General features: G+C 32.4%; 1 protein-coding gene across 33 annotated transcripts; it reads left to right on the top strand.

Moving 5' to 3' along the window:
• Positions 1-424: 424 nt before the first annotated feature.
• Positions 425-10,402, top strand: LOC133805043 (alpha-mannosidase-like). 33 transcript variants are annotated; one of them, XM_062243193.1, is made up of 16 exons: positions 1,421-1,617; positions 1,950-2,080; positions 2,309-2,374; positions 2,467-2,526; positions 2,691-2,762; positions 3,124-3,243; positions 4,800-4,988; positions 5,465-5,555; positions 5,773-5,870; positions 6,198-6,258; positions 6,466-6,532; positions 6,920-7,053; positions 8,806-8,904; positions 9,006-9,114; positions 9,708-9,793; positions 9,927-10,402. In XM_062243193.1, exons 2-9 carry the CDS (start codon positions 2,060-2,062, stop codon positions 5,835-5,837), a joined length of 684 nt encoding a protein of 227 aa, XP_062099177.1. In that variant the 5' UTR covers positions 1,421-1,617; positions 1,950-2,059; the 3' UTR covers positions 5,838-5,870; positions 6,198-6,258; positions 6,466-6,532; positions 6,920-7,053; positions 8,806-8,904; positions 9,006-9,114; positions 9,708-9,793; positions 9,927-10,402. The 33 variants fall into 33 exon arrangements, with proteins under 33 accessions (XP_062099276.1, XP_062099253.1, XP_062099245.1 ...); XM_062243179.1 differs by having other exon boundaries at positions 6,447-6,532; XM_062243232.1 differs by lacking the exon at positions 5,773-5,870.
• Positions 10,403-27,493: the final 17,091 nt, after the last annotated feature.

Below are 27,493 nucleotides of genomic sequence, written 5' to 3'. Positions count from 1 at the left end.
TTATTCTTGATGCATGTTGGATGTTTAAATGTGACATGCATGGTTATTGTTGAGGCATGCCAAGTGATTAAATGTGATGCATGTGTTGCACGAGAAACATGTGATTAGGGCATGCTATGAATATTGAATATGAGATTGTTCAGAGCTTGAGCCTCTGTGTTTATGCATGATCCTAATTATGCTAGAAATTGTTAAGTAAGCATGCTGAATGCCCTATACTCAGATGTTTGACATATGATATATGTTTGGTAGCATTGCTTACTTGTGTATGGCACTGACTAGTCTGGGATGGCACTGGTCGCGTCACTACAACAAAATAGGACTACCACAACATTAAATTCTAACAGTAATGAAAAAGTATTATGCTAAATGTGTTAAAATTATAAGCGGGTTCACTCAAATTTTGGGCGCCATATGTTTCCTATTTCATTTCTTTTTCTGCCAAGTTTAAAAGATTTATTTATCATTTTATTTAATTTTCTCTATATACTTCATCTTCCTCTGAGACCCATCTCTCTTGGTCTCTCACTCTCCTCCAGGAAAGTTAAATCCCATTTAGAATACATGTAAACAACGATTCAAAGAAATATGAGAAGGCTACAAAGGGACCAAGCCAAAGCAAATCTTCTCATTACGTCAACCATTGCTCCAATCTCTCTCTTCCTGCTACTTTTGACCCTTTTCTCACAAACCCATTTCTCTTCATCCTTCAAGGTCCTCATATTGAACTCTGACCATCCATTCACTCCCGTCCTATCATCAATCTCAGACGTCCATGACCTCCTCCCCAAATTCAGTCTCCCAAAGGGTCTCCTCCCCAATTTCCAATCTTACTCTCTCTCGGGCGACGATAGTTTCGAGGTCGAGCTCAAAAGCCCTTACTATGTGTATTTCGATCGATATGTGTACTACGATAAGAAGATTATAAGGAAATTGAGTTATGGGTCGGTTTCTAATGTGACTGGAATTGAAGCCAAGATGCTCCTTTTGTGGGTCTCTGTGACTAAGATTCATACCGGTAAGGGCTCGGATAGCATCAGATTCTATGTTGGATCTTTGTTTGAGGATCTTCCTGCCTCAAAATTTGAAAATGTTCCTGACTGTAAGAGTAAGGCTTGCAAATCGACCAACCCAGAATCCATTTGAGTCTTGAGGTATATTCATTATTCACACACACACACACACATATACTATTGCTTTCTTTTCTAGTGATTTCAAGACTATTTCTCTACCAAGTTTGGTAATTTGACTATGATGATGGGATAACTTTGTTTGATTGGTCAATATTTTGTGTTTGGCATTGATTGTTGGTTTACTCAGTAACGAGATTATTTGGTTCCAATATGATAATTATAAGATTATTTCTCTACCAAGTTTAGGAATTTGACAGGGGATTATTTTATTTGGTTTGTCCAGGCACTAAGAACCCAACAATAGCCACCCATCAATGCCTCCCTCTACACTTTTACTGTCCATCTCTTCAACGATCCGCTCATTGGTCGTCCATTTCTCCAACACCACCCCTCTCTCAGTCTCGTCCTTTATTTCTCTGAAAACTCAGCAATGACTAACAATCTCTCATTCCATATATTTCTCAAACCCTCTTTTTTGTTTCAGGTTATTAGTTTTGTATTAATATTTTAGAGTTTATTTTCAATGGTAAATGAATCTATCTTTTTCTCAGTTATGATTTTTAATTTATTTCATGAGAGAGTAGTATTTCTCTTCATGTATATGTATTTGTGGCCTCTTATAACCCAGTATTTCTATTGAAATTGCTTCAATCTTTTAAATTTCTCTATTCGTCATATTTCAAACTTGCTAGTCAAATTATATTGAACATATAGTTGATTCTTATGAAGCTCACCATTAAGATACAATATCATACAGTATGCATAAAGAGGCATTAATTGTTTAATTGCTCTGGTTTCTTTTCCAAACTATTGCAGTAAACAGGAATTTACTCTCTAAGATAAAGAATCCACAAAATGATACCATTGAAGTTGGGCCTAGAGATTTAAAGCTGACCTTTTCGTCTACCTCAGGACAACTAAAACAGATGTACAATTCTAAAACTGAGGTAAGTTGTTTAATTTCAAAAAGTAACCATGGAAATATTTCTTAACCCAGTAGTTACATATTACAAAATCAGGCAAGCCAACCACAAATGGGAACTAAAAATGGAATGCTAACTTATGTTTATATGTCAATTTTACATCTGTAAGGAACTATTTTATGTCTTTTCTCTGACTTGACAAAAAAATTTGCATGCTAAAATAATGCTCATTTGATTGTCATATATTACAAGGTTGATGTACTAATACAACAGAGCTATCTCTGGTATGGTTCAAGCACTGGTGATTTTGATTCTCAGGTAAGCACTTCATGTGCTATGTTTGTCGAGTTATTCAAGTCCCAAATTTGTCCAAGCGATGCCTTCAGTACTTAAAATGATCTGTCTTGCAGGCTTCAGGGGCATATATTTTCAGGCCTAATGGGGCACCTCCAACTGTTGTTTCAAGATCAGTAAGCACTTTCTTGCAGTTCAATGTATATATATGCTATTATTTATTTTCTATAAAAAATTATAAGACCAATTTATGATAATAAGCTTTGAAAATAACAAATTAACCAAGAGCTTCTAATGGTTTTGACTTCTGATCTATTATATAATTTCATGCATTTTACAGGTTCCACTAAAGGTCATTCGTGGAGCTTTAGTTGATGAGATTCACCAAGAGTTTAATTCATGGATCTATCAGGTTATTAGCATATTTTTGGGTTTAACATTTTAGGCCATAATGTAAGAACCAGAACTTGTTCTCTTATAATAGAATCAAACAAAAATGAAACACTATCAGATTGCAATTTTCTAGTCTTGGGAACTATCAGACCATTCACAAAATATAATTTCATTTTTAAGCCTTCATTTGGTAACCATAACTTTTCAGTTTATGTCATATTAGGTTACCAGGCTTTACAAGGACAAAGAACATGCTGAAGTTGAATTCACAATGAGTACAAACATACCAGACCAAGCAAATATATATATATATAGATCAAACAAATAATGAGACATATAGACTTAGTGTGTGTAGTTCTGACAACTCTTTATTTTGAAAGATTGGTCCAATACCCACAGATGATGGTGTTGGGAAAGAGGTCATCACGCGATTGGCAACGAATATGGAAACGAACAAAGTTTTCTACACTGATTCGAATGGAAGGGATTTTCTAAAACGAGTAAGTATTTCTTATTAAACATAAGTTACTGGTTTTGCTATCTTGATATATATGATCCCTGAGAATGGTTTCTCAGGTTCGAGATTCTAGAGAAGATTGGTCTCTTTTAGTTACTCAGCCTATAGCAGGAAACTATTACCCAGTAAATTTTCTTATCCATTGCTCCAAATGATACTAACAAGTATTACCATTTTCTTGAAACAACAAGAACAACTACTAACTTAAATGAACTCTTATATTTCTACTAATAGTAGTAATAATCTTCTATAAAATTTGGCTTTCCACTTTCTTCAGCTTAATCTTGGAATTTTCATGCTGGATAAGAAATCTGAATTATCGGTATTAGTTGATTGTGCCACTGGGGGAGCCAACATTGCAGATGGACAACTAGAGCTGATGCTGCACAAGTAAAAATTTCCACATATTCATATTCTCAGCAACTAGAGCTGAGGTGTTCACATTATACATATATGGATTAATTATCTATTACTTAATAACACTATTCTAATATCTCTTAGCTTTCCTTATATTGTTTTTTCTTTTCCTAAAAGACTTTCTTATAATCCTTATCAAGATTTTTTAATTACTGTTACATATTTTGTTCATAGAATGCAAGGCTTTCTTTTGACTGTGGTGTTTAATCAATTACTTGGTTATATATTCAGCGGTAACAGTTATTTTATTAATGTGCTTGAATGTTGTAGAAACCTCTTACTTGATTATGGATTTTGTGTTTATTTTTATATTTTTCTTTCCTTTTTTGTGATGCAAACCAAGTGTGTGAAAATGCCTCAATGGACTAAGATTGTGAAATTTAGTGAATGATTCTTCTATAGGCTAATGTAGTTGTTGCTTATTGTTCTATAAGCCTTTTTTTTTATTTCAGTTTTAAATTTGGAAGTATATATTATGGAATGACCTAAATAGTTGATTCTTTGAAGAGGAATTTTTTAGATAATATTTTTAAACATTTTATTCCTAAAGATGATATGAATCTTAATTTTTATTTTGTTGCTCCTTAATGTTAAATTGAGGCACCTAGCCATTATGAAGGAAAGTATATAGAATAATTTATTGGAGTATCCTCGTATATATTTCAAATATTTTAACTATGCCAGTGAAGCTTAAAGAGATTGTTTGGGCTTTATATAATTTTATGCAGATAAGTATAGTCTTTTTAGGGGAATAAATGATGTGTTTCAAACTTATATATTTTTAATAATGTACAATATTGAACAATATTTGATTATGATGGGTATATGTTTTGATTTATTTTTGTATTGATTGATTTGTGAATTAAATCTAATGAAAGAGGAGGCTAGATGAGATATAGGCCGATGTGGAAGTGCCGATGTATTAGAAGAGTTAGGGATAGTTATCGACCTGGAACTTGAGGTTGGTGCTGTAAATTTCTGTTTTAGATGAATAAGCTGGTAGATTAATAAGATGCTAAACCAATTTCAAATTTGTCAATGTCTTTGTCAGCAACAACTTCTCATCTTGTAAGAGTGTAACTGAACTAATTATCATATGGTCAATTTATCTCCTGATAACAGGGAGTTTCAAGCAGTGTGAAAGAAGCAGGCATTGGATTTATGATGCCTCCAACATATCATCCAGCAATGAAGGTTGTCCGCTCAGTCAGAAAAAAGCTGAAAGTAAAAACTGTATTTAATATATTGGGTCCTATGTTAAACCCAGCAAGAGTACCATATGCTATTGTGGGTGTCTATGCAGAAGATTTGGTAAGTTTTTTGTCAGATTTTTATAATTTTAAACTTTACTTCTACCTGTTTTGTTGAATTGTGGTCTACATATGATGTTCATGGTGACTAGCAAATATGACTAGCATATCTAAGGCTTTTACATAAATTATGATGGAATCGTTTGTAAAACAAAAAAGATAAAGTCCACATAGGAACAAACAATAAAGATCTGAATGCCTTTTTCATTTGTGACTTGTGATACTCTCTATCATCTAGCTCAGTCTTCTGTAATTTTAGTGTAAATCGTAAGGACCCATCTAGCTGCGTTGAACAAGTTTAACTGATGAAAACAAGGTGTTTATTTTATTTTATAATATCTATCCTTTAATGCAAATAGATTGAATGGCTTATAAATTCTATATCACTATGCTTTGCATGTAATTCACATTAAAAAACTCTTTGAAAAGCATAATCTTTTAATATCTTGTTTCATGTTTCTGTGGTTCATTGAATAGGTTTTGAATATGGCTAAAGAATTGCAGCAATTTGGCATGAAACAGACATTAGTTGTTCACTCAGAGGGTTTGGATGAGATGAGCCCCCTTGGTAATGCGTGTAGTAGTTGGAAAGTTTTGACTTCCATAAGCTAATTTTTTTATATACAAGTTTCAGCGTACATAATCTTCAAAACTACTCATAAGTTATTTGACATAAGACCTGGGCTAATCCTTGATGTTACACCAGAAAAGATTGAGAAATTCTCATTTGATCCATGTGAGAAACTTGTCGCTAGTTTTTAATTTTGTTTTCTTTTCCGTTCAAGGAAATATGCCATTTAGGCTACCAAGATGGAATTTTAGATGTTATATTGCCACTTCAATCTACTAACAAATCGCTGAGGAACAAACATTTATGATTAAGGTAAACGAGAGACTAAAATTGCTAGTGGCCAAAACACTTCAGTAAAAATAAACAGTTTTGAGGAACAAGTAATAGTAGATCTTTCATTTATCATACCAATTTTGATGCAGCTTGAATGTGTATTTAGGCTTTTATTTAATAAGTATTTTAGGTTGACTTTATGAGTACTAGGAATTTCTTTCTTTTATCATTCTCTGTTTCTCAGATCTAATGCACATTAGATGTTTGAGAAAATGCCTCAAACAACTAGACAATGTTTGATCTTGGCATGAAAGTAAATTATTTCTCTCTCTGGTTGGCTATAATTAATGTTATTTTTAAATGTAGGGGAAAACCTTTGTAATTGAATTTGAAGAATGAATATATGATAGTCTTAGACAATGTTGAGGTATGTGTGTTTCATATGAATTGTGTATTTGATTTAGAATTCTCAAAATGCTTTGTATATGTTTTCTTGAGTCGATTTCAAGTAATTCATATTTTTGTGTTTGAATATGTTTCTTTTAGTGGTTCTTCATTTATCATACCTAACTTTGCTACTTGTAAGAGCATGCCATTTTTCTCTTGATGTTATAGCTAAGCATTGAATTTGAAGTTTTTTGAGGTACTTACTACCATGTTGCTATTCTGTCATCATGATCGGGGACAAAAAAGAAAGCAAGGTAATCCTAGCGATGACTAAGTGATTATAATGCATTTATATAGTAAATACAAGAGGTGCACAAGACACATGTCAAAATATAAATCAATGCTATATAATAAATGGCACATAAGAATAAATATGCAACAAACCTTATGGCATTTATGTGATTTGTTGTAATGTTAGATTAGTTATTTCCATATTTAGTAAGCTCACTTAGTTTGTTTACTAGAAAAGTTGTACATAAAAGCTTCGACTCTCATTGATAACGAATGGTAATAATGTTGTATGACTAATGTTGTTTTTCTTTCTTTCTTTCCTTTCTATTGAAAATTGTACAATATATATTCTTTCACTATTATTGAAAATTGTGCATGAATATACTGTTTTTCTATGTTGCATATTTTAGGACCTTGGTCAAGACTCCAAATGCAGCTCGTAGATAGGGCTATGGACGGGGTTGGAGGGCTCAGGCTTGCAGAGGGTCGTGGATGGCTCGGTCTCATGGAGAGGTCATGGGTCGAAGCTTGAAAAACTTGAAAAGTAGGAAAACCTCGCTGAACCCATTATTTTCATGTTGCTGGTATAATCTATAAATTTCTGGCTGTCTTTGTTCGTGTGATGTCTAAATAAACACAAGTGTGAAAAGTACAAAGTATATTTGATTAAATATTTGCACTCTAGTCATGTTGACTGTGATATACGAAATGGGGGTTCTTATGCAGGATTAAATCAATACTTAGAGTTCTCAGCTATAACTTTAATGAAATTTATTTGGAAAAAAAAAAGATGAATTTTTTAGCTGCTGTTTTCAATTTTGACCCACTTAGAGAAAAACTAAATATTGAATTCTTATAATTGTTTATTGGAGTTTTCATATCCTGTTATTACTTTGTATACGATTTTCTCTTTTTATTAAAGTTACTCTCTTGCATCTCTTGTTTATAATCAACTTTTTTTTTATATCTCTTCCCTTAGAACACTAGGCAATATATATAATAATCACTTAGTATGCCTAGTACATTTCTTATAATCCTATTGGACATATATTCAGCCAATAATAATAGGCCTAATTAGTAACTAGTTCTTTTTATTTTTTCTGGAATAATTAAACCTCAGAGAAGGCCTAATATTCTTATCATCTGTCTTGTTATAAGTAGTTGTGCGTCACGATAAAACTTTGTTATTGCACTAGTTCTTTGTCACTCACTGAATTAGCTTACATAACTAACTATTGAACTATCTTTAAACATTCTTCACAGTTGCTACTTTATCATGCCATTAATAGAAGATTTATTTAATTCTTCCTGCTGAAAATTACAATGTCCAAGTAATGCTTGAACTTTGAGAGAGTTGGAGATTTTTCAGCATAAATATTTGTTGTATGAACTTACTTATGTCAATATGATCTTCTGCTTTAGTGGCAGCTATGATTATGGCAGTGAAAACATTTGATAACTACTGAATTTAAATTGGATTGATTCTCATATTGAAGATTGCATTCCCCAGTTTTAACCCGTTCCTGAATTTTGGTTTTAGTCTCTCTAGCTCTTAATTTCCATCTCTCAGAACTATAGTACTAAATTTCTAATTCAGATTATTTAGGAACCAGTTGAAATGATAGTAAAATTATTCTATGGTGTATAATTTCATTCAACTTCTGTTGATGAAGAAGTTTATCAAAATTATACACCATAGAAGTTTAGCAAGCCAAGAGAGTAGAATGAGCAAATTTTTTTTTAAAAATGCAGTTTTATATTAAACAATGAAAGCTGATAATGATAGTTATGTAATGCTCACCTTGATAAAGCAGGGCTGAATTCTAATACTTTCATCTTAATACGGTTGATAATTATCTATTTAAGGTTAAATAGTATTTGCTATGATATTCTTTCTTCTACCAATGAGTTTGAATAATACAATTTAATTTAAACAATTTAATTTTTTTATTTTGTCATTCTGTAATGCTTTGTATGCATTTTTGCATTGTTCTATTGCAAAATCTTTGAGATTTTGTCTAAACTTGTTGTGATGTGCATTATAAGTGTATCCCAACAAGCCAATATATTTGATGATCTTGGTATTTATATATTACATTTGTAATGATGTAATCCATGTAGTTGGAATAGAAGGGACTACTTCTCCTGTAACTAGTTAGTGCCAAAGAGCCTTGTCCAAATGGTCCTTTTGAATTTTCCTGTAACATGCTTTAATACCTTATTGATTGCTTGGCAGACTTTGAGCTTTAATTGTCCTATTTCTTGTCCTTGATTTATTTCTATGCTCTGTTTGCAGAGCCAAAATCTGGTCAAAGGGAATATGTAACTCTTTTCAGTGGAACAACAGAGAAGTCAAGCTCTGGAAGCTCATGTTGCTGCTTTTGCACAATTTAAAGTGCGTAAATTAACTTCTCCCTCTCTTTATGTCTCTTAATTATCTTGTTTTTTATCGCACTTGGTATGCATATTTGTTGATTGATTGTCGAATTTATATAGGTTCTAGGGAATGAGAATCCTTCTACTCTCATTTCCTTTGCAACAAAGACTTTTAATGCTGGCCAAATTACATCAAAGCTGCATGTTATAGATCTTGGTGCCCAACCAGGTTAGCTTAGTATTATTTAATTCACCCCCTTTATTAAAAAAGACAAAAATGTTTGATAGGTCTAGAATCTTAATCATAAATTTATTCCTTTCTTTCTGTCTTAATGAATAATTTTTACATCTTTTTTTTTTTTTGGGAGAGTGCTCTTATGCATGGAGTGATTTGAAAACAACTTCTTGTTTGATGTTTCCTTTTGTGGTTTGGTTTAAGCTATTATGGTCATGTGGAGGACTGATTATAGATAGAGGCTTGGGCATGTCTAGTTTCATCCTCTACTTATAAAATCCAGTCTTTCTTACTTTATTTGTGCCCTCCTAGATAGATGTTAAAACTAGTGACATGTGACTATTTTACTGCTTGGCTATTCATGCATTTTTCTGTTGAAATATGTTTTACTGTACATTGGCTTTAAGGTCTGTTAACTATTTTTTGCACTTTGGAATTGGCACAAATGGGAATCTTCAATTTGTTGTGTTTTGATTATTTAAAAATTTTCCAAGAGTTTCTTTTCTTGATAGGCTTGTTTGATTTTTCTATAAATTTTTTGGTTTACCTTGTTCTTTTTATTGATATTTTTTTTCTTTATGCTCTAGGCGGTGTGTTTTGCTTTAATGGGCATTGGTAGCTCATTTCATGCTCAAGAAACTGTTGTGAGAGGGCAATTGGAGAGTCGAGTGTGGTAAATACTGTTCTTTTCCTGTGTACTGTGTTATGTTTGGGGTCATCTGGGACATGTTACTTTCTGATTCTTTTGAGATTTGCACGTAAAAGCCTCAACTTATCTGTTTGCATACATTTGTTGAAAACATCAGGTTCTGGCCTTCGGGTACTGTGTGACTTTAGGCCATCAACTACAGAGGTTAACATAACAATAAAGCTTTTACTTGTGTTGCTTCTCTCGACAGTGGAGTTTTTTTTGTCTCAATTCACGTTTTGGTGGCATGATAGGCATGGAATCTGTCGAGGACGTGGCTAATATTTCTAATGTGTCTGGGATTACTACCCATTCTTTGCAACTGTACAGTCATTGCTAACCACTGGACCCTCTCCCTGCAACTGTACAGTCATTGCAATTGTTGTTTTTTAATTTGGAAAATACTAGGAGCTTAGGCATAAATGCACTCTCAGGGGAGAATATTTTGTGCTGAAAGTAGTAACTTTTCAATATGTTGAGTATTTAAGACTACTTGAATACTTAAAGAACATTTGGTTGTTGATGACAGTGTCGAATGTTTTAAACTAATTTGTGGATTGTTAATACAATGTTGAATGTTTTTACTTTTTGTTATTTGAAAATCATGTTCATTTGATGGTGCTAGAATATATTAGAAAGCTAATTTTAATTATATAAAAAAAATTAAAATATAATAGAAAAAATTAGTGTTATATAAATGAATATATAATGAGAATTTAAACTTATCTAAATATTAAAATAATACGAAAATTGTGTTATAATATCTGTTGACGCCGTTTTTCGTCAAACAGTGAAAGAAGAGCACATAAACAATAATTGATAATGGCCAATGGAAATAAGACAATACAAACACACGATTTTTACGTGGTTCAGTAGTTAAATCTGCCTAGTCCACGAGTCTCTGTTATTAAACTCAAGATTATCTCTGAAAATTCTTAAGCATGAATTCTTCAGAGTTTTCTCTCAAGGTTCAGAATTTCGGTCCATTACAATGGTGCATGACCCCTCTATTTATAGAGAAGGCTGCAGAATACTATCCCACATATTTTGGGTAGTTACTCTTTTTGTGAATAAAATTAATGGCTTTAAATGCCTATAATCAGATATAAAAGGAAACGTCCCCTGAAGACCAGGGGACGTATAACTGACCAAATAATATCCCACGATTCTAGGGGATTTTCAGTAATAAATGAGGATTACATCTCGTATTTACAACACTTATAGATATTCAAGGTGGTTATCATGTATCTCTAAGGCTTTAGCTTCCCAGGTTTCCCGTCATCTTTCGAGCTAGAGACATCTCCCGAGGTCACATGGCTTGAGCTCGGGACCCCTGGTCCGAGGTCATCCCTGAGAATGGATGCGTTTCCGGAGCTATCTTTCGAGGTCATGAATACTTCGAGGTCACCATACTCGAGGTCGTCCATGACTTGCAGGCTCGATATTCAATCCTGGAGCATACTTCAAACCTTATGAGTCCACTTGCTGCGAATCCACCTTTCGAGGTCATATTTATCATAGCTCGAAATCTGGGTATAACATATTACAATAACACTTTTTATGTAAAGAATTTTGTTATGCAAACTTCATTATATAACACAAAAAATGTGTTATACTAAAGTGTAGTATAACACAAATTTATAAGTATTGAAATGTGTTATATAACGACTATAAATAATATAATTAAACACTTATCTATTTATTAAAATAACACAGAAAGTGTGTTATTGTTGACAGTATAATAACACATCTGTATAACAATGATAAAGTGTTATGTAAAGTACCCTGACCTACGATAACATAGTCGGTCTTAACTCATCAAAAAGTGTTATGGTATGTTTTGATAACACATTTTTGGTGTTATTAAAAGCATTTTTTCTTGTAGTGCGTAATACTGACCTATGAGTCAGAAATGGCATAAGCGTCCTAAACGCAGGGACGATAAAAGATTAGGTCTAATCGATATCAGCGTTGAATGACTCTGGGAACATTGATGCTAGATCGACCCTAAGGTCAATAAAAATTATAAGCGCTTGACTAGTCTAGGCTAGTTACTCAGAGCCAGGGCCAAAGGCCTAGGTGACTGCTTGTCACATGGCTAGGGAGCGGAATCCCACGGTTGTGACTCTATGGTCATGTGGTAGGTTATCTTGGTGACTAGTTCATCAAACACCTATCTTGTTTAAGCTAGTGAAATGATCACTTATCTATAAAGCCCCGGTGACCCTATCGTCACATGGCTATTGGGAACGGAACCCACGTTAGTGACTACTACAACTATCACTAATCTGTTTGGGGCTAAAAGCCCGGGATGATTATTATGATCATCAGTTGATGTGTTATTCTCAACATTACGTAAACTCATTTGCCTGCTTGAATATGGCTATATCTGCTAGGCGTGTGCCTAATGATTTAATGTCATGATATGACTGTTCATGAGCATATTGAGTTTTCTTGCTGGGCTTCGGCTCACGGGTGCTATGTGGTGAAGGTAAAGGCAAAAGAAAGCTGGACCATCCTTGAGTTGGAGAGCTTAGGTGATGATGTGTACATATGCAGCTGCTCAACCACCATGGCCGAGGTTTGAAGAGGAACTAGGGTTAAACCCTGTTTTGCTACTTAGATCGGGTGGTTGTAAATATTTTCTTGTAATAGACCTTTAAATTATATTTTTGGGATCTAAATGTATATAATAAACGTTCTAATGAAATGATATAACTTAACCAAAATTTTTAATCCCTGTTACACGATTTTGGCCAAATGACTCGATTAACGATTTTAGCACTATTTACAAGGCACACCGTAACGGTCCCTGGAGTTTAGGGCATTACACAAGTACTCTCCTCCTCAATCAGATCGAAGAAATTTTAGTGATTTACCTAATTGCTTTTCATCCTCTGCTCGAAATTCATTGAACTTTCCAAAAGTTTCAGATTTTCTTTGCATTAAGTATAGGTAACCATTGCAAGGAAAACTTATACAGGATCTTTATTTATTTACATGTATATCTAATATTAAACAAATTAATACGAGATAGTCTAAAACATGTTTCTAAAATTGAATTCAAAGAGAAACAATGAATAGAATACTTACAGTATACGCAACGGAATTAAAGAGTCATTCCTTCAGTTTCTCTAACTCTTGTATCCTTTCTGTCGCAGAGTATTATCAAGAAACTGAACCGATCTTCTATTTTCTTCACAACCTTCCAATGTATCCTTAGAATCACCTAGACTAGTGTGGGCAATTCTCAACACATGAGATAGATACAGAGAAGAAGAAGAGAAAATAATCAAAGAGGCTTAGAAAAGGACTTGTGTTTTGAGATAATCTAAAACTATCAGAAAACCAATGATTAAACTTATGTTTTGACTTCTCTCTAAGCACACCTTTTATAGACTCAATTAGGCCATTTAATTTAATTGAAAAATCAATAAAATAATAGCCAATTTGAAGCCCTAGGTCGAAATTATCATGGGCTTTAGGCCCATGAAATTTCCCATTTGATTATAAGCCCATTGGACTTAAAATCAAGGCCTGTATTATTTTCCTACTGATTTAATTGATTATTTAAATCCTTTATCAAATTAATTATTTATAATTTTAACCTTGATTTAAACTTATTTATTAATTTAGATACCAATTTATCTTAATTAATAAATCTGCCATAATTTCTCTTTTCTTCTCAAAATTACACAACTCTGTGAAACTATCCAAAATTGACCTGGTCAACTTTGATAATTCTAATTGATAATTAAATCAATTAATTGAGACTATCTAGATGATTTTATCCAAGGTACAATGGGGACCATGGGCCTATGAAATCAAGCTCCAATAAGTTATCATAAATCTAACAAATAAATTTACTAACTTATTAATTCCTTGTGACTCCACTATAGACTCGGAATTGCACTCTTGAATTCATAGAGCGCTTTATAACAAATATAGATACACTATTAATTATCCATTGTTACAACCATAATTTTCACTCAATCCTCTATAGACGGTCTACAATGAGATAGGACTAAAATACCGTTTTACCTCTCATTATATTTTATCCATAAAACACTTAGTTCCTTGTAAATGATATTTCAGTCAACTAATTTAATTACTGAAATGAGATCTCTATCATTTAACACCTTGAACAAAACTAAAAGGAAACCATCATTTCACTTCTTCATCAGAAGCTATAGATGTTCATATCTTTGATTAACACTCCCACTTAATTATACTGCCGAGTGCCCAAGATGTAAGTATGGGCTAGTCCGTAGGGTAAGCTGGTAACGAACAAGTGAAAGAACTCAAATAATACAATTGGTTAGAATACTAACCACTCAAAATTGAGATTGAATTGACCTATGGCCAACTATATGATATGACTAGAATAGATAATAACGGTATGTTTACTTATCTTATCAACTGTCAATATCGATCCAGTCCGATGTAACAAATACATCCGATCTTATCTACTTTGCTAATGTTCTGGAAAGAACATAACACTATAATGTGTAAGTAGACCATATCGGAGATTGGCAAGTCAGTGTAAATCCGTTGCACTGACTAATCTTAGGACTAACTTATTTTGAACATATAATCATATTTATATTCCACTGTGATTACGTTACTATAAATACGATTAGATATATGCTCGGGATTTAATAGAAGTATATATTAAACAAATAATCATGAAAATAAAACGTGTGAGCAAAGTGATTAACCAAGTCAAAAAATGATTTCTATTCTTTTATTGATAATAAAATAAGATTACAAAGAATTTGGGTTTTAATTAGGGCATAAAACCCCAACAACCATATCTTGAATAATCATCAACGAAAGTGACAAAGTATTCATAACCTCCTCTTGCTTGTACATTAAGTGGACCACAAACATCTGCATGTACCAGCTGAAGTGGTTCTGTAGCTCTTGAACCTTTAGCAGAAAAATGTCTTTTGGTCATCTTGCCTTCTAGACAGGATTCACAAATAGGGTGTAACGTCCTACGTTTTCGGGTACCTTTAAACGACTCGGGTCGGGATTTTTCCCCCGGGTTAAGAATATTATTTTAAATAATATTATATTTTGTTTGTAAGTATTCCATGAGTTATTGCTAGCCAAAATATGAATTTTGTGATTTTAAAAATCAAGATAAGACTTTCTGTCCTAGACCGACACAAAAACCCTGATCGGGTAAAAATCTCGGAAAATAAAACGAAAAATCATGGCAATTATATTTTGGGCATAAAATACATTCATAAAAGTTAAAGTTTGGTCAAAAATAATAAACCTAAAAGAAAATGGAAATTTTAGGGCATTTTGTGTTAAATGCCTAATTTTACCGAAATGGGCAATTTTATTCCATGAATGGACCTTAGGTTAAATTTTACTATGTGATTAATTAAATTAAATGTGAGAGACAATTAATTTAATTAATTAATGTTAAGTTTGGTGATTAAAACTTAATAAGAGTGAAAAAAGGTGTCAAAAGCCAATTTGGACTTTTCTTCTTATGAAACCTTTATTAAAAAAAAAAAAAAATGAAATGATCATATATGGCAAAGGGTGGCCGGCCATGTGGTGTTTTAGAGTGGTGTGAACCCAAATTTTTATAAAATTTAAATCCCATTTAATTAAGAAGTCAAGTGGGCAAGTGGGAGGAAAACACTTGAGTGTTTTTGAGATAAATTAGATAGTATATAACTCTTCCATCCCTCCCCAACCGACCACACCACCCTCTCTCATTCACTCAACTGATTTTTAAGACCTTTCAAAGTGTTCTCTCCATTTTTCAAGCCCAAGAACACCAAGGAAACTTTGAGGCTAAGTCTTGGTCTAGGAAGTATTTTCCCTAAGGTAAACTTTCACTAATCTAGGTTTTTGTAAAGTTTTAAGCATAGAGTTTCAAATAGCTAATTGACTATGTTGTTGGGGGAAGTTTGTTAGGGTTTTTGAAAGGTTTTGAAGGAGTCAAAGCTTATAGGAAGGTCCAAACCTTAAGCAAGAACACCAAAGAGGTAAAAAGTTTACTTTTGATGAGTTTGTTGTAGGGTTTTTAGTTTTAAGCATTATTTTGTATATATAATGCTTAGAGTTTCTTGTTGATGATGTAATAAGGTTATGGTAGTTGTTTAATAATTTTTATGATGCATGTGTATTGATTTTTGAAAATGGGAACCAAAACCCCCAAGGGTTTTGTAGGATACCCTAAAACAAAACATGTTTTAAGCTGTGACTTCCAAGGGGTCAAGCAGCCACTGTATATTGTTTTTGTAAAATTTAATTTTACTGTGATGTTTTTGAGATTGATTACATAAAAGTGAGCTTTTGAAACACAAAAAAATGTTTAGAAATGAGTAAGTTATGCTATTTCAAAGTTTAGGTAAAAAAACTGTTTTTTTCGTATTCTTATTTTCGGAACCAAATTTGGACAGCCACTGTATAGGGCAAATGAACCCAGTTTTTTCTAAAATTTTGTGGACATATTTCTGGCATAACCTATTATTCAACTGTAAAATTTGGTAAGAAAATATTGAACGGTTTGAAAGTTATTAACAGTCAAATTTTGGGAAAAATAAGGACTTTAAAATAAGGTCATTTTTACCTCATTGTTGGAAAATGATTTCACCAATAAAAAATGCTCATTTTGACCTAAGATTTTTCAAAGACCTAAATGGCATAACAAAAATGGAATTGGGAAATTTTGGTAACAATTGGGTAAGTAAATTTCAAGTTATGAACTAACGAAGTATGTAGTTAAAAATGTGAAAATTAGGTTTTTCACACTTAGTGTAAAAATAAGATTTTGGAACATAAGGTAAAAAGTAAAATTTTGCTTATTTCAAGATATAAATTGGTAAGTCTTGAAATCATATTTTCACTAAAATTATCCCTTTGAGTTTAAATGAATTATTTTTATTAAAGAGTTTTTATTCTTTCTAAAAATAAGAGATTTAATTTATTAATAGTTAATAAATTAAAAGAGGGTTTAAAACCCTATATTTTGAGAAAATAATTAAATAAATTATTTTCCTAGTAAGTAAAAATTGATTAATTGCTTTTGGAAAATTAATTAGTCAAGATGAGAAATTTATAACGGTTTTCCTAATTAAGACAAATTAGGCAATTTTCTTAAATCGGTTTTTAGATATTAAAATCCTTAAGAAAACAAAAAGGAAAATTTAAAGAGATTATTTTCTTTAAAAATAATTAAGGAATTTATTTGTATTTTCTGGATATAATACCGGCTAAAATCTTACATATTTTAACCGACTAGTCGAAAGTGCGGGTTAATAGCGATACCTTGAAAGAGTAAGATTTTTAGCGGGTTGTGGGGAAATACCATTGTGATACCCGAGCCTAGGTATCGAGACCTTAGGATAGGTCTCCCCGAGACTTAGGGTTTAGTCTCGAATATTTTGTATAGCTTCCCTTAATAGGTTTAAAACCAAATAAGGATTGTAAATCCTTACAAATGACTTTTATTAAAATGACCAAACTGCCCAAAATAATAATAATGAATTATGAGTGCCATAATTAATCCGAGTATACTGTATGGATAACTACAGTATTGGCTAAGCGTAACTGGACTGAACGTTGGACGATGAAAACTTGCTGAGCGCTAAGGACTCCAAGTAAGTCAACTTGTATTGTATGGCTGCAACATGAAATGATTATTGTCTTGTATGTTAGTATAGGGATACATGCACATATATAGGCTGTCATAGAAAGTTGCTTAGAGACGTTAGTCTAGTGAGTGCTGATTTAGAAAATATGAACGGTAGAAGTCCGTCATATCCTAGACGGTTGATCCCCGTCACACTGCTTGATTTTATTTATGTCCGGTTCATTACCGCGACGAGTGGCCATGAGATGAGGATAAGCTGGTTAAACCTAGGGGCGCCAAGATAAATGGGACCTAGGGGCCCTCATGCTTACTTAATCATTGGACGGTTAGAATCCGAGCAAGTGCTCTGATAAGTTATTCCCGGATAGCAGCCGTGAATATTGGCCATTCCGTGAGAGTGCCTAGAGATACTAGGGGTTGCCAAGATAGAGTGAGGTTGAACACACTAGGGGCAGCTGCTCACCAGCACCACTGATTAACATAGAAGTCTCCGTAAAACCGTGTAAATTGGATTACGCTCTTGGATAAGTAGCGATGCCCTAGGTAACACGATAGTTACCCTTGATGAGAATATTTATTGGCTAGATCTTAGTGTGGAGACTCGGTTCTCTTTTATAGATTAGCAATTATGTTGGAGGGCGCGTTCGCCTGAATTGTTGGAAATTGTCGAGCGTTGGTCTCGAATTCTATTGTGATGTATTATATCTGCTTGCTCTGGGATTTTTTGAGTGCAGGGATATAATTGTTGATAAGATTTAGTTGTGATATAATATATCTGCTTGCTCTGGGATTTTCTGAGTGCAGGGATATAATTGTTGATAAGATATAGTTGTGATATAATATATCTGCTTGTTCTGGGATTTTTTCTGAGTGCGGGATTTTTATCTAGATGTGAATTAATTTATCCTTGGTTATCAGGCATGACCATAAGTTTGCCAGGACGCTTTAGCGTTCTTGAAATTGATTGTGTAGGGTCCGAATGGGTCCGGATCCCTATTTCTCTATCTGCTTTGTTTGGAAGTTGATCTTACTAAGCGTTTTCGCTTACCTAGTTGTTTCATGTTGTAGGTAAGAACAAGGGCAAGGCAGAGCAGTGAGCGCTGGAGTCTTCCTTGCAAATGTACATGTGGACCGACCTTTTGGGAAGCCTTTTTATTTTTGGAAATGTTGTGTAATTTTCCTAAACTAGGCTCACTCTAATCTTTATAAAACATGTTTGTAACTAAATGTTAAGTATGGCCATACGACTTTTTAAAAAGTTTTTTTTTCTATGGGTTTTTGAGACATTTTGTTAAATGAAAACATTTATATTTCCGCATTATAGAGTCTTGAAAATCCAGGTCGTTACATAGGGAGAGATCCAATAGATAGTTCTCTTAAAGGACCATCCTTTACAAGCCTATTAATTCTATCTAGACCAATATGGCCCAATCTCAATTGCCACAGATATGTTTCACTATCAGAATTAGTCTTTTGTCATTTAATAGATCTAGAATTAGCTGTTTTAAATAATTCAGAATTATAAGCAGATTTCTCACTAGTTTGCCGTTTATAAAGCCCATCAACAGATTTTGCAGAACATCTCTTAAAACCATATATTGAAATAAAAATTGAATTATTATTAAAAGAAATTTTAAAACCCTGTTCATGCAACATAGAAACATAAATTAAGTGTCTAGAAAATCCAGGAATATAATAAACGTTCTCTAAAATAAGAAATTTATTCTTCTCAAATTCCAGACAGGCTGTTCCAACTGCTGTTGTAGAGACAATCTAACCACTGCCTACCCTCATAGTCACCTCTCCATCATCAAGCTTCCTCATCAAACTAAGAATCTGTAGAGAAAAACAAACATGATTTGTGGCTCCTGAATCTACTATCCAAGATGAAGAATTGTCTTCCACTAAACAAGCTTCTATTTCCTTTTCTCTTTCAGGTCAGTGAGATACTTTGGACAATTTCTCTTCCAGTGACCATCTACTCCACAGTGAAAACAAGTCCTTTTCGGGGTCTTCTTTTTGGAGCTTTTGATGTTCTTGTTCTTTTTGCCTTTGGATGACTTGTTAGGCTTCTTTGAATTCTTGTATTTTTCTTTCTCCTTGTCCTTTCCATATCCATTTTTCCTCTTTTTGGTTTTAGCCTTTGAAGAGGATGGGTTCGAATCATCAACATTTGCTTCTCCTTCTTTTTCAAAATCTTTGTTAAGAGATTCATAAGTTTGCAACTCATTCAACAACTTAGTCATGTTATATGATAATTTGTTCATGACATAGTTGGTTTTGAAACCTTTAAAAGCTGGAGAAAGTGATTCAAGTATAATGCTCATTTGAGTCCTTTCATCAATGATTGCCTATGGATAATGGCATCGTGCATTATATTGATCATGTCTAATACATGTTCTCTGACAGAAACTCCTTTCTTCATTTTCTTGGTCGTGTAGGATCTGGTGGCCTCATGCCTGCACTGATCTGACTGCTGCCCAAACATATCTTGAAGGGTATCCTAGATCTCATAAGCATTCTCAATGTTCTTAAACTTCTTTATGAGCATATTGCTCATACTCGCAAGCATATAACACTTTGCTTTGTTGTTTGATATGATCCAATTATCAAACTTTTCCCTTGCAGTTTTGGCAACAGTAGCGGGAGGGACTTCAGGACATTCCTCAGTCAAGACAAATTCGTGGTTCTCACATATTAATACAATGTTCAAGTTTGATTTCCATTTCATGTAGTTTTCAACAGTCAAATTTTCATTTGCAAGTAAAGAAGATACAAGATTTGAGCTAGACATGATTGCTGAAAATAAATAAATAAACAAAGATGAATTTATGCATATAATAAATATCATTAATTTTTGGAATAGTAAACGTGATGCATGAATGCAATAATTAAAGAACACATAAAAAATAATTACTAATTCACCAGCCTTAGGGTAGGTCAGATTAATTCCAAATTAATTTTGAGACAAGTTCTCAAATTTATAAGTGAAAACCTAAATCAACATTTCTCTTTTGACTTATAAACAATCGCTTGTTTGGTCTAGAATACACTAGTTCGCTCGAAAGCCTAATGCACCTTGTGAGTGTAACTCATTTTTTTAGATCAATGGCTTAACTCAAGAGTGTGCCTTAGGGTCAGTCAAACTTGAAATACATCATTAAATCCTATTATTGAAAAATAAGTTTGCCTTGAGAAGAACACAGTCGGAAACCTGCCGAGAGGGCTAACTAATAATGGAGACCATGAGACTTATTGTCATAATTCCCTCTCCTACTCACTATTTTAAAATATGTGTATTCTCAAAACATCTTATGCTTTTTAATTAGTTTGTAAAAATAAAATGATCTATTTTTACCAAATGATATTCTAATAATTACTAATCCAATTAAGAAAAATTAAAATGATAGAACTATGCCCTAATTAATTCAATTTTAATTTGCTATAATTACTAGGAATATCATTTATTATTTAATACTAGAAATTAAACAACTTTTAAAATCTATTTCCGCTCTTGAACTAGTTAAAACTATATTTATTATTATATGGTCCATCACATAAAGCATATAATCACAAAAGACAATCCTAAGGCATGTTTCTACTCATATGAGATGCATGCTAATTTTAAATACTGTGTGGGTAATATGTATGACAAGTCAAAAATGCATGATAAAGTACTAAAAAATTTAATCACATTCAAACATTTAAATAAATAAATACTAAATAAAAAAATGCAGGCCAGGTGTTTTGGGTATTTCTAGAAAAATTACAACACTTGCAAAATTATACATAAAAATGTAAGAAACTAAATAAAACATAAAGAGATCTCTATCTTCAACTTTGGGCCTTCAAAAGTAGTCTTGATTTATTAAGTCATTTATCCATTTAATTTTGAATTAAAATAACTTTTAATTATCTTAAGAAAATTTTAAGAATAATTAACTTTGGGCTTTAATGTCCAATAAGTTAATACCATCTCATGACATCACATTGAGGGAGATCTTAGTCCCAACATTATCACATAACCGTTTTGAATTCGGGCTCAAACAATTAATCCAAAACAAAACAATTTTTAAATATGAGCTAAAATTAATTAGGCCCACAATTTAAATTGATAACAAGGTGCAAACCCTAGGGCTGGCGACACAAGGAGGCTCGGCATGGGGCAGGAGGCATGGTGGGAGGTGCACGGCTGGGGCACGCGGATGCAGGTGGTTGGCCCATGGGCGCAGGGTAGCAGGCGGCTGGAGAGGCGCAGAGGTGCACGGTGCACGCAACAGGCAGCGCAGGGGCGCGCGCATGGGAGCCTTAGGCCATGGGGTCGTACGGCAGCCTTGGGCTCGGGCTTCAGGCAACGGAACCAGGGGCTCGGGCCTTACAAAATTTTTTAAAATAATTTAATGCAAAAAATTAAATTACAAAAAATTCCTATGCCACAAAATGACTTACATTTTTTTTCTAGAAATTTAAGAACAATTCCTAAACCCAAAACACCATATAATTAACGACCCTTAAGAATAAACTTTAATCATACATACATACATCCATCCATTCACACATATTACAATAACATAAGAATGCATATTATGCCCACATAATAATTAATGTATGCAGAGATTAATGACCGCTCTGGTACCAATTGTTAGGAATGAGTTTCCTATTACGCAGCAGAATGGTGGTGGGTTGGCCCAGTGTACAACAAATTTTTTTGTAACATATTTAAACTACTTTTAAATATGCGGATCCATTAATATACATACATTGATCATAAACAAGAAAAGAATAAAGAACATACCTCTTGATGCCTATCAAGTGTCCTTGCTATCTTTTCGTAAAATAAATTATCTTCCTATCCACGCTGCTCCCAGGTACTCACATCAAGATCTTTCACAACGTTCTCTACACCTCAAGAAGTGTGTGGGCACTTAGAGAATAAAGGATGTTATATTTCTGATTCAACTTGATGTACTCAACACATAAGATCAAGAGAATAAGCCTGGGATTGGCTCTGTATCTTTTTCAGGGAGAGATAGAAAAGTATCGTTCTTTTTTTTCGAGCGATTAAATTCTATATTGAGTATTCTATCATTTTATTTTCTGATAAGTCTAACTTAAATAGAAAATATTCAAATTTAAAAAATAAATATGTAACCAATTTATAATTTATCTTTTAATTAATTAATTATCTCATTAATGAAAATATCAAAAACTAACTTTTGAATTTTCCATTAATTAATTAATTAAATAAATAAAAGTAAAAAGTTTATCCCTGAAATATATATGGCTCACACCACACACAGTCTAGGGACTGTGTGTGTGGTGTAGCTCTCTATAAATTAGAGATATTTAATTTTTCCACAATTATTTAATTATTTATTCAAACTACCTTATTAGATAAAGTCTAACAACTTGATAATTAATTCAAATTTAAATCTATTATCTTTTTAACTAATTATCAAATATAATTAATTATTTAAATTAATATCAATATTTTAAATTCAAATCCAATTTGAACTTATGAGATTATTATCTCCCACTCAAATAAAGATATTTAATTAATTCTACCAATTAATTAAAACTAATTTTAATTAATACTTATTTTGAAAATTAAATATTAATTTTATTATAATTTCGAAAAATTATAATAATTTAATTATTTATATAATTTCAAAAATCACATAATAATTAATTTTGTTAATTACAACTAATTTGTAATTAATTAATTAATCACTATCATCACATAATTGCATATTTGGCCCGAAGAACAAATTTCTTCTTAAATATGTCTTTTCACCATCTTACCCTTTATGTAAACTCTTGCCTTAAATAGTGTTGATAGAGCCGCTGTGGATACCTATAGACCTATAATTCCAAGCTCCAATAAATTTAAGATTATTAATTAAACTCTTTAATTAAATAATCTTAATTTATTCATCTCATGATTACTCCACTATAAATATGAGATTACACTCTTGTAATTATAGACATTTCATTTACTGAGTACTTTATAACAATAAAATGTCCATTGATATAATCATTACATACAAATTAACCCTCTAATAATGGTTCATAATTAATCGGGAATAAAATTACTATTTTACCCTTTTAATTATATCTTGTTTCCTTAAGTACCATTGACTTTACTAGTGAAGATTAATTCATAACTAAATTATGAATTTGAGCTCAATAACATTTCAGTCTCAAAAGTCAACCCTTAAGAGAACCATTATTTAATCTCTTATGAGAAAGTATAGATTCCATATATGTATACTATGTTTCCATCCATTTTCATTAATGAGTTCCCAAAACAAAAGTTTCTAGCCTTATCATTCTGACAGACCCTAACGAGTGAATCAAAGAACTCATGTAACATAAACATGAGTTCATAGTAACTTCAGGATTAAAATCTATTTGTATATGATCATGAGTTGATATATTTAATTAATACTTCGAAACAGTATTTAACTAAGTATTAATAAATATATCTGGTCCAGTTCTATATATTCTCTAATATATAAAGTACATCCACTAAAGTGTCCTACTACACTAGTAATCCGGATCTAGATCACATGTATTCATAATACTAGTGGACCGTACTTGCAGTAATAATCTAAAGATTCCATAACTTTATTTTATTACGAACTATTCAAATTCATTTATCTCAAACATAATCCTCCCGTACCAATATGTGGTTGAGATCACATATATGAACTTGGAAAATTTTCTGATATTTACTTAATATTATCACAGAATAATATAGTCCATAAAATATATGCATTACAAATTCAACTTATTTATTTATTTTTTCAAACAATGTCTACTACATATGCTTTCTGGGCACAATTCCCAACATTATAGCGCAAGCCTACAATCGTGGCTTAGTTAGTGCATTGTTTAATTAACCCTATTTTATGGGATATTTTGTATTTTAAATATTTGTTTATATTTGAATTCAAATTAGATATTATTATAACTTCCCTAAAAATGTGGGAAGTAATATCTGTAACCAGGTCTATAAATACCTAGATTTAGATATTTATTGTTTCACTCATTGCTTTTAGAGCTTTAACTTGGAAAATTTAATAATAGTGACTCGTGGACTAGGTAGAGTTAAATACTGAACTAAATAAAAAATATCAGTTCATTTCTTTTCTTTTTTAATCTTTGAAATAAGCTTAATTGTTCTTATTTAATTTTTTGGTTGACGAAAGATGTTGTCAACAAACAAGTTAAAAGAAGGAAAAAAAAAAAGAGAAAATAGAAGCTGAAATAAAAGTGGTATATATATAAAAAAAAAAAAAAACGAAGGCTAGAAGATGGTATTTTTGAAGACCCAATCACTAAGCCCATTTCATGGGGCTCAAATTCATGCTCAGATCACATCTATCTCCACTACATCATGTAATTGGATCCAAGTCCTTTTTTGCCTTTCGGCATATCATTCACGTGTCCTTTATTTAAGGTCAAATGGGCCTTATTCTTTTCTCATGGCTCAAAACATATAGCCTAATGTAATCAACAAAGAAAGACCCAACTGATTGCATCCGATCTCCCATGCCTGTGCCTCGGTCCACATGCGAGCCATCTACAACAGCTCATCCATCATGTTGTGTACCTGCATGGAGAGGACCAAAATAACAATCAAATTAATACTATTAATAATAAGTATCAAATTTTATTATTAGTATTATTTATAAACCTCAAGTTTAGTTTTGATTGCATTTTAATTATTGTAAATATTAGAGTATCTCTAATGGAGTGCTATAAAAGTGATGCATTGCCATATTTAGCACATCTTAAAAAAAGTATAACTCCAATGGTGTTGCAAAATATGCGCCAAATTTAGTACAAAATATAACATGGACAAATTTGGCATACAATAAATGTTAAAAATTTTATTTATCTTTGTTGACTTGTTTTTTTCGTCAAACTCGTCAAACACCCAAAGAATAATATGTTGCAATTTGTGAGAGTCGAATTAAGTATTTGATGTATTATTAATAAATGATAATTGTAGTAGAGTAGTAAATGAAAATAATATTTTATAGAGGTTCAGTCCAAAAAAGTGACCTACATCCACTTAGTTATTTTAGGGTATTTTACATTTATATACATAGAATCCAAAATATTTACAAAAATACATTCAACAACATTATTTACATAAATACCGGTGCCACATCAACACTATATACTGAAATTCAAAATAATCACTACCGAAATTGGAAAAAATGGGAACAACTTGCTTCCTGAAAATTTTCTATTTTTCTAGGATTTAAAAAAAAAAACAACATTTTGGTTGCTTATTATGCGAATAAGAAACCGATTGTTAACATTTTCATAAAAAGTTTTTTGTTTTTTTATGGACTAAAAAACTCCACTTTACGATAATATTGTCTCATATACATTTTGGTTACCTATTTTGATTAGCCACCTTTAAAACAATAGTTTTAGTTTTAGGTTATTTTATGTTGTCTTGTTGTTTAAGATACATTTACATTACTTTTTTTTTTGTATTAACCTTTACATTACATTCAAACTTATTTAAGAAACTAATGAGTTACAATAAAGTATAACAAGTTACCATATAGCTTATTACCAAAATTAGTATAGTTAATTTTTTTGTAACTCATTCTGTGAGGTTTAAGATACAGTTTGGTTTTCTTATAAGCTTTTTTAGAAACCTAAAAATTGCTATATAAAATAGGTTTATTTAGAATAACATCTAGTAACTTTTAAACATTAAATAACAAAATACATTTTAGCAACCAATGAAGTTGGTTTTATATTGAATTTTGTTTAAGTTTAAAGTTTGGTTACTTTTTGGTTAGCAAAATATAAAATAAACTAAAAGGTTTCTTTTGATTCCAGTAATCATCTCCGGTGACGGCGAAAAAATATATGTTTCCCACATATTAAAATGACCACCTTGAAGAGTAGGTTGCGATGATAACCTTCTTGAGTTCAACAGACCAGTAGTGTGGTGGGAAAATAATTTTGAAGGTAAGGAAAATAAAGAGAAGAGAAATATAGAAACTAGCGTTTAAAATAAAGCCAAAACATAAAAATTCAGTATTTTCGTAATTAAAATATAGTCCGATATTTTGTAAATAAAATGGCAAATTCATCTTTTGATGTAATTTTCCCTATTTATTGTTGAATAAGCTTGGAAGCTTTGAGTACATTTACATTTGAGAGCTCTTAAGAGTGAAGTTTCTAGGTGTTTAACACTAAGGGGGTGACTTTGTACATTTGGTTCTAAGCAGAGAGAACAATCTTTCTCCCCTCCATCATTTACATTGAAGTATTTATAGTGGAAAAGACATGAGGAGTTGACGGTGTAAATTTGTTTCTCGACCGAGCTAATCCCCAAAAGTTGTGGGAATGTCTTAGGTCTCTGTATCCACTAAATGGAGTAATGAAGTTCATCTGTATTATTTGCTATCGCGAAAGTGGGCGACCTCGGAGTGAGCTACCCTAGAGTAGACGATGTTGGTACCTTCGGGGAAATAAAGTAGACGAGAGTCTCTTAGTATCAAACTAGGCGATGAATACCTATTCGGATGTGACGAGGACCTCTTTGGAAAGCAATGAGAGTGCCATTCATTATAGTTGATGAGGTCCACACTTCCATGAAAGTGGCGATTTGTGTATACTCAGCGAGGTGTGCATCGTTGGTGGGGTATGACCAGTTAGCACAATGGGCACTGTTGGCGCAATGCTCCCTATTGGCAAGGTGTGAGCTATTTCCTATGTGCGCATCGTTGGCCCAGTGCACCCCATTGGCTAGGTGGGAACTATTGGCTATGTGTGCACCGTTGGCGCAATGTGCCCCGTTGGCGAGGTGTGAACTATGGGCTATGTGAGCATCGTTGGTTGATAGCGAAAATATAGTGCGCAAGTATACACAATTGATTCAATAAATATATATATATATAATAAGTAAGATCGTTCCCACAGAGACTATCAATCAAGTACCAATAACCAATTCTAACTTTCTATTTAGTTGTTGAAAATAAAGTGATTTTTAACCTAAAACTGAAAATTAAAATAAACTATGCAATTAT

This window comes from Humulus lupulus, chromosome 1 (genome assembly GCF_963169125.1).
Source record: "Humulus lupulus chromosome 1, drHumLupu1.1, whole genome shotgun sequence".
NCBI lineage: Eukaryota > Viridiplantae > Streptophyta > Magnoliopsida > Rosales > Cannabaceae > Humulus > Humulus lupulus.
The sequence above is the reverse complement of the archived record's forward strand: the minus strand, read 5'-3'. Positions and strand labels throughout refer to the sequence as shown.

Excerpts from the sequence above, each read along its gene's own strand:
- LOC133805043 (XM_062243154.1), top strand. The coding sequence starts at position 2,060 with ATGTACAATTCTAAAACTGAG. Across the intron at positions 2,375-2,466 it reads CTGGTGATTTTGATTCTCAG|GCTTCAGGGGCATATATTTT; the intron begins GTAAGCACTTCA and ends TCTGTCTTGCAG. Across the intron at positions 4,989-5,464 it reads GTGTCTATGCAGAAGATTTG|GTTTTGAATATGGCTAAAGA; the intron begins GTAAGTTTTTTG and ends TTCATTGAATAG.